Raw genomic sequence first — 7,079 nt, 5'->3', positions numbered from 1 at the left:
ACTTTCGGACCCACACTAGGTAGGCACGTATCACTGCTCTTATCGAACCCACACTAGGTAGGCATGTATCACAGCTCTTATCGAACCCACACTACGTAGACACTTATCACCAGCACACAAAGTCAGCCCTCTTACCCACCGAGAAAGTGAACCCCAAACATAACTAGCGTCGACACTGTTCAGGAGCTATGCCCAAGTTTGTAGTTCATAGCAGCCTCATTTAGGCGTTATAGATAGAAAGGTAGGTGAATAGGTGGATGGATGGATAGATATAGATAAACAGTGTGCGTGCGGTGCGTGTGTGTGCGTGCGTGCGTGCGTGCGCGCAACGGCTTAGAAAGAGTCAAGTGAAACTGTTTTACGGTGAAATGTACTAAAGAATTGTCATTCTACAGGGAATCCAATCTGTGTCTTTCAAGAGCCAGGACTCGTATTTGTGTTTTATACATGTTTATTCAGGTAACATAAGATATGCGTTGTCACCACAAGGGCGTGTGAGACGTGCAAGGGTCAGCACGTTCACGTGGGCAAAGCTGTTCGGAGCTTGCATATGTGCAAGATATGACGTCACAGCTGATGGAGCACAACGTTGAAAATGTGACATCTCAATGTTTTATTTTTTATGAAAAAATACTGGTTTTGTTTGGTTGGTAGGAACGCGTGTGACAAGTCCAAGAAATAATACCAAATACAACATTGTTTAAACAAAACAAAAACACGAAAGTAGATGGTTGAATGTTTAGGTTACTGTTTCGTATCGGTACTCATCGTCATGAATTACAACAGTTTCAGAGGCGATCGGAGCAAGGGCAAATAATTCGACGATTTTCGCACGAACCCGTCTACCATATTTGGTCGCCCTCCATTTTATCTCCCAGCATATCTCTTATTATAAGTATCAATCCACTCCACACCATCTGTCCCTCCACCCTCTCCCCACAACACGACGTCATGTCAGAGTCATCCCACTGCACATATCTATTGCAGTAATCCCAACAAAGCTTTCCGACAATCTCCAGATCCGGCCGTGTCAGAAAATGCCTACTCTTATCAACTTCTGAAATCTTTATAATCTATGTTTGTCTTATCCCCACTTGCCCTCTCCCCTTCCGCCCATCGCTCGCGCGCGTTCCATTCATGGGGCACGTAGTAACACAACGTATGCGTGGTATTTCCGAGGTCAGGGGACCCACGAGTATGGCGACTCAGGGAGACCTACCCTTTTGATGACGTAGTACACATTTGACAGAAAATCACCCACGTCTTCTACTACCCTATATAAGAACAAATGTTCGATCATTAGACATATCAACCGAATACACCCGAATATCACCATCTTGCACCCAGTTGTTGAATAATACTGCACTGTGATCATGAGGCCGTTTATACTTGTCATCATGGTAAGTCTATTGGAATTTACAGCATTGATTTCTCAGTGAGTCAATGGAGAAATGTATTTATCATTAATCAAGGCTTAATCAGTTATGTATGCACTGGTTTCATTAGTACAGCAAATATAGTTTATAAGATATATGATTATCTTTAGCATCAATATGAAGTAATGAGATAGGTATACAGTCGAGCACCGTTGTGTCGAACTCTGATAGCTCGATATCCCGGTTGTCTCGACATAACATCTCGGTCCCTGCAAAATCCATCATAATTTATCATTATTCAAGCTCTTTTAACTCGATAGGGATGTCTCGATATTTCGGATATCTCGATATAATTTCATGGTCCTAACAAGCAAAATTACCCTTTTAACTCGATGTATCTAATAGGCATTTTAATGTTCAAACAATGCAAAATGCTTTTTACGCAAAAAGTACACGTTCACGGTTACCCTAATTATTTCAGTACATCTCTAATAGAGTAATTAACTGATGTATTCGGATGCAAGGTTATTGTTATATCTTTTCACATTCCAGGCATTCGCCGCCATTGTCAATGGTAAGCCCGCTCATCATAAGAGACACGAAAAGGCTGACCAACATCAATCACTTATTGGTCCAGGTGAGCTGTCACGTTTCCTCTTTAACATAAATCTTATAAAACTTATTAACAGTAACCCTGTTACCCTTGGGATATGAAAAATAGTATATTGCAATATAGTAAGCTCAAATCAATAACCTTAAGTTATCACTCGGGCAGTTTAAATGATTTTCATAAATCAGTCCTTTTATTCCGATACTTGCAAGCGTTTTGTTTCACGTTGATTCTGACATTCCAGGTTGCGAAGGGAAACCAGCTGAGCTCTTCTTTCTCTTGGACACTTCATCCAGCATATGGCAACCCGATTTCAGAACTCAACTGGATTTCGTCTCTGACGTCGTCGACCTGTTCGACATTGGCCCCAACAACACACGGGTCGGTGTTGCCACCTTCTCCTCACTCTACTACCCACAGTTCGGTCTGGATACATATGAGGACAAAGAACAGCTCAAAAAAGCCATTCTCAGGATACCCTACATGGGCGGAAACACACTCACCGGAACAGCCATCAGATACATGCGCGAGAAGGCCTTTGCTCCAGGGATCGTCCGTGACGACGTAGACAAGATCGCCGTAGTTCTGACTGATGGAAGGTCACGTTACCCTGGTCAGACTGAGACAGAGGCTATGAAGACCAAGATGGAAGGCATCAACGTCTTTGCTGTTGGTATTGGTAAAAACTTTGATCCCAAGGAGTTGACCCTCATCGGCAGCGAACCGTCAGAGACTTACGTGTATGAAGTGGCGAGCTATGATGCTTTGGAAAATATAAAGGAAAACTTTGCCTTGGGTGCATGTGAAGGTGAGACAATACTTCAGTATGCTCTGTTGATGTACGTAGATATCTGTTTCAGTAGAGTTTACACAGTCGTGAAGGTATTTCCAGTCATGTGTAATGATTTGAAGGATCAGTAGAGTTTACACTGTCGTGAAGGTATTTCCAGTCATATGTAATAATATGAAGGATCAGTAGAGTTTACACTGTCGTGAAGGTATTTCCAGTCATATGTAATAATATGAAGGATCAGTGGAGTTTACACTGTCGTGAAGGTATTTCCAGTCATATGTAATAATATGAAGGATCAGTAGAGTTTACACAGTCGTGAAGGTATTTCCAGTCATATGTAATAATATGAAGGATCAGTAGAGTTTACACTGTCGTGAAGGTATTTCCAGTCATATGTAATAATATGAAGGATCAGTAGAGTTTACACAGTCGTGAAGGTATTTCCAGTCATATGTAATAATATGAAGGATCAGTAGAGTTTACACTGTCGTGAAGGTATTTCCAGTCATATGTAATAATATGAAGGATCAGTAGAGTTTACACTGTCGTCATATGAAGGTATTTCCAGTCATATGTAATAATATGAAGGATCAGTAGAGTTTACACTGTCGTGAAGGTATTTCCAGTCATATGTAATAATATGAAGGATCAGTAGAGTTTACACTGTCGTGAAGGTATTTCCAGTCATATGTAATAATATGAAGGATCAGTAGAGTTTACACTGTCGTGAAGGTATTTCCAGTCATATGAAGGATCAGTATTATGCATCTGAATGGCATATCTGCTAACTGAATTTGCCCACAGCGTCTTCGCAGACACTGTTAACATAAATGCTGAATATTATGCATGTTTCCAGTATACCAAATAACGCATTTATTATTCTTGTTGCAGTGAACACAGCTGCGGCGCTCATGCAGGGTGATCAATCAGGTAAATATAGACGCTGCTACATAGGAATGAGTATTCGTTCTTACTATTGCATTCAGTACGAGGCAAATGTCTAATAAATAACTGGTCATTTCCAACATATCCGTCCAGTGTCCATAATCAAGACATTGTGATAATGCACATTTCCATATGTCTAGATATTAAATGATACATTTCCAGCTTGCCACAGTGACACCTTGGCCGATGTCATGTTCGTGTTCGACTCTGCTGCTATGGGATCAACCAAGACGGGCAAATTACAGGAGTTCATCGGTACCGTCGTGGATGAGTTCAACTTTGCTGATGACGTCATGAGAGCCGGTGTTGTTTCCAGGAACTGTCACGATGGAGACATAGAGCTTGGAGAGGTGAGTGGCCAAATGAGGAATGAAGTTAAAGAGAGTTAAAGAGACATTTTGAAAAGTGCAAGGGAATTAACACATCGAAGCCAGTGATGCATTTCTTAGAGCGTCAGTCCATAGAGCAGGCTTCTGGCATGATCACCCACCGTATCAAAATATGATCTTAAAAGTTTGTACTGTTTTACCCTGACCGTCGCTTTGGCAGTGAGGGGATAAAATGAGAAGTGGACGCCTCGGAGTCAGTTTACTGTGTGTTGGTTAAGAATCAATGACTGTATGAAAGAAACATGGCACTTGCTAGTGCCTGACGAAAACAATATGCAAACACGCACACACGCACAACACACGACAAAGAATTGAACGTCATCTCACCTGGATGGGTTAGGGTTTTGAATGATAGGTACTATATAGTTTATAGTTTTATTCGTTAAACGTCCAGTTTCCACATATTCTCCTTTCAGTTTAAATCACTCTGACCAAATATACGCCTTTATCTTTCCAGCACTCTGACAAAGATGAGTTTGCCAAAGATCTCCGAAACCGTGACTACCCGGATCTGAGTCAAGTCCTTCGGAAGATGCACCGTCACAGCTTCACCCTGGAACATGGTGCACGAGAAATGGCGAGGCGCATGGCTGTTGTGTTTGTGGATGATAAGCTGGAGATTCCGAAGGGAGTGTTATATGAGATTGAAAAGGCGAAGGACGACGATATCGAGATCTTCGTGGTGGCCATTGGTGAGGACGTTGATATGACGAAGGTGGAGGCCATGGCGACATCTTCTGGTCACGTGTTCCCGATTCCCGACTATGACGTCCTGCACGAGACTAATCTGCAACTTATCGACGTTCTTTGTGCAGGTAGGGATCAATTCTTTTCATATTCAAAAGTATTCTTATGAAATGTTCTTAAATCTGTAAACATTTTATGTAGCGCTTTTGTCAACTAAATGTTCCTACCAACAGACACACACGTTTGAATATTTTTTTGAACGGCTGTATATGATCTGTAGCTGATGGACTAAATGTGTCAATTTTCAGATCTGTGAGATGCGGGCGATAGGCTGCATAAATGAATACATTGTACAACCGGTCATCCATCCACTACGTTACAGGACAACATTTCAGTATTAATGTGTCGCCATCTGGTCATTGTGTGGTGAGATCTCCACACAGATGGGCAACCATATATTACCTCAAGTCCTGCTGGCAGGCACTTATGTCACATGTCAGTCATGTGACGCCAGAGTTTCAAAGACAGTATACATTTCTGCATGTTTAATGTGTGGATTTGTTATGGAATAGTGTACATAGGTTAGTACTTTAATGTTGTACGTATTGTACCCCTTTGAACTCTGTAGTTGTTCCATGTTGGTTGTAACCGTTTCCTTATGATGTTCCGTGGATAAGGATGTGATTAAATGACGAAATGGTCACATCCTTATCCAATAGTTTGGATAGGGAAGTGGTTATAACGAACTGTTCCTTGGGAATAGCTTGGATTGGGATGTGATTATATGACGAACAGGTCATTGTGAATAGATATATTTTACACTTTACGTTTAGTACATATAAGTTTACATTTATGTTTGTAAAATGTATGTTTTACATACCTCGATATCCACTTTTTTGAACAATGTTCACGTCAGCCGCCAAATACTTGCCACTTTCACGTCAATACATTGGTTGTTTTAATGGAATCTGTGTCGGTGTATCTGCATATGTGTTATCCACATTCGTGAACATTTGTAAATCATTAATTGTGAAATATGTGCAATACATATCATCGCCATTAGCAATCATGTTGTATTCGTTGTCCATTACTTAGTTTATTCAAGACTCAGTTTAAATTATCATATTTATCGGATACCAAATGCATTTTTGCGTGTATGCGTATAAACAGGAGACTTAAGAGTTTATATACTGGAGGTACGCTGGCGTCTCCATCCAATGATCTAGTTGTATTGTGTCTGTATGAAAGTATCTTTTATCATTGTATGTATGAACGTTTTAAAATATCATTTATGGACATCCGACATTTTACGGAAATAAACTCAGTACATGTATAATTTTGTCTTCTCGACTCCTGACTCTGGAATGTTTTACAATAGCACAGAAGTGAGGTCATTATCAGATACATCCTGCTGGCCACACACTTCTTGCTTCGAGTGTGGGAACTTGAAGGTGCCACAAAAGAAAAATGGAGTGTGTCTGTTGATGCATTTGTCCATATAATCCCACATGAAAGAGTACAGTACACACCACCAAATGCCAACACCATCCAGTGATTCTGTTGTGACGCCACGTAATGTGGATTCGTCACTTTTCTTTAAGGTTGTCCAAAGAGCAATGACAACATTTAAACTAAACTACCAAACTCCGTAATGGCTGTAAGCCACATAATTCGAAGATAACTTTGAGCTTCCTTTTCCAGCCTTGTCAGAACACCACCCCACCATCAACCCCCAGTTTCTGTGTGGGTGGTTGGCTATATCTTCACCGTGTACACGCTGCTCCGGCCTTTACACAGCTTTAACGTGCAGGGTTCATACTCCACTAATATATCATTCAGCATTGTTGAAACTAATATTTACTGCCTCAGAGTTGTGCTAGCCTGGCCCGACCCGCATGTACTATGAAGGAATCGTCTCGATATAATAATAACAATAGTCTATTTATCGTGCGCATTGATCCATGCACAATACTCGAAGCGGCCAAACATTCTGATTATTCATTAATACTCCGGATAACCCAAGCTGCCTGTTAGGGGCTAGAGGGTTATAGTCACATGACTCTATCCCTCCGGGTACCCATTTTCTACTGGGTGAACAGAGACAATTGTGAACAAACTCACTTGCCTAAGGTGAGACCACATGTATCACACATGCTTCGTTGTGGGGCAGGACTGAAGTCCTAGAAACTCTCAGGAGTCACGCTGCCAAACACCCATCTGCCACCCATCCAAGGACTCTCCGTGCCCAACGTTGCTTAACTTCGTCCTATTTGTGACCT

The 7,079-nt window shown here is 41.3% G+C and overlaps 1 protein-coding gene across 1 annotated transcript; it reads left to right on the top strand.

Moving 5' to 3' along the window:
• The first annotated feature begins 1,321 nt into the window (after positions 1-1,321).
• Positions 1,322-6,136, top strand: LOC124288986 (cartilage matrix protein-like). Its single transcript, XM_046725583.1, has 7 exons — positions 1,322-1,400; positions 1,929-2,013; positions 2,231-2,794; positions 3,671-3,709; positions 3,887-4,074; positions 4,571-4,928; positions 5,109-6,136. The coding sequence occupies exons 1-7, from the start codon at positions 1,374-1,376 to the stop codon at positions 5,114-5,116; spliced, it is 1,269 nt and encodes a 422-aa protein (XP_046581539.1). The 5' UTR covers positions 1,322-1,373; the 3' UTR covers positions 5,117-6,136.
• The last annotated feature ends 943 nt before the right edge of the window (positions 6,137-7,079 follow it).

Source organism: Haliotis rubra, unplaced genomic scaffold, assembly GCF_003918875.1.
Source record: "Haliotis rubra isolate DU_JTF1 unplaced genomic scaffold, ASM391887v1 Scf43, whole genome shotgun sequence".
Classification (NCBI taxonomy): domain Eukaryota; kingdom Metazoa; phylum Mollusca; class Gastropoda; order Lepetellida; family Haliotidae; genus Haliotis; species Haliotis rubra.
The sequence above is the reverse complement of the archived record's forward strand: the minus strand, read 5'-3'. Positions and strand labels throughout refer to the sequence as shown.

Bases quoted from the DNA above. Each gene is read 5' to 3' on its own strand.
- LOC124288986 (XM_046725583.1), top strand. From the start codon at position 1,374: ATGAGGCCGTTTATACTTGTCATCATG. The intron at 1,401-1,928 runs GTAAGTCTATTG...TTCACATTCCAG, and splicing joins CGTTTATACTTGTCATCATG to GCATTCGCCGCCATTGTCAA. The intron at 2,014-2,230 runs GTGAGCTGTCAC...CTGACATTCCAG, and splicing joins TCAATCACTTATTGGTCCAG to GTTGCGAAGGGAAACCAGCT.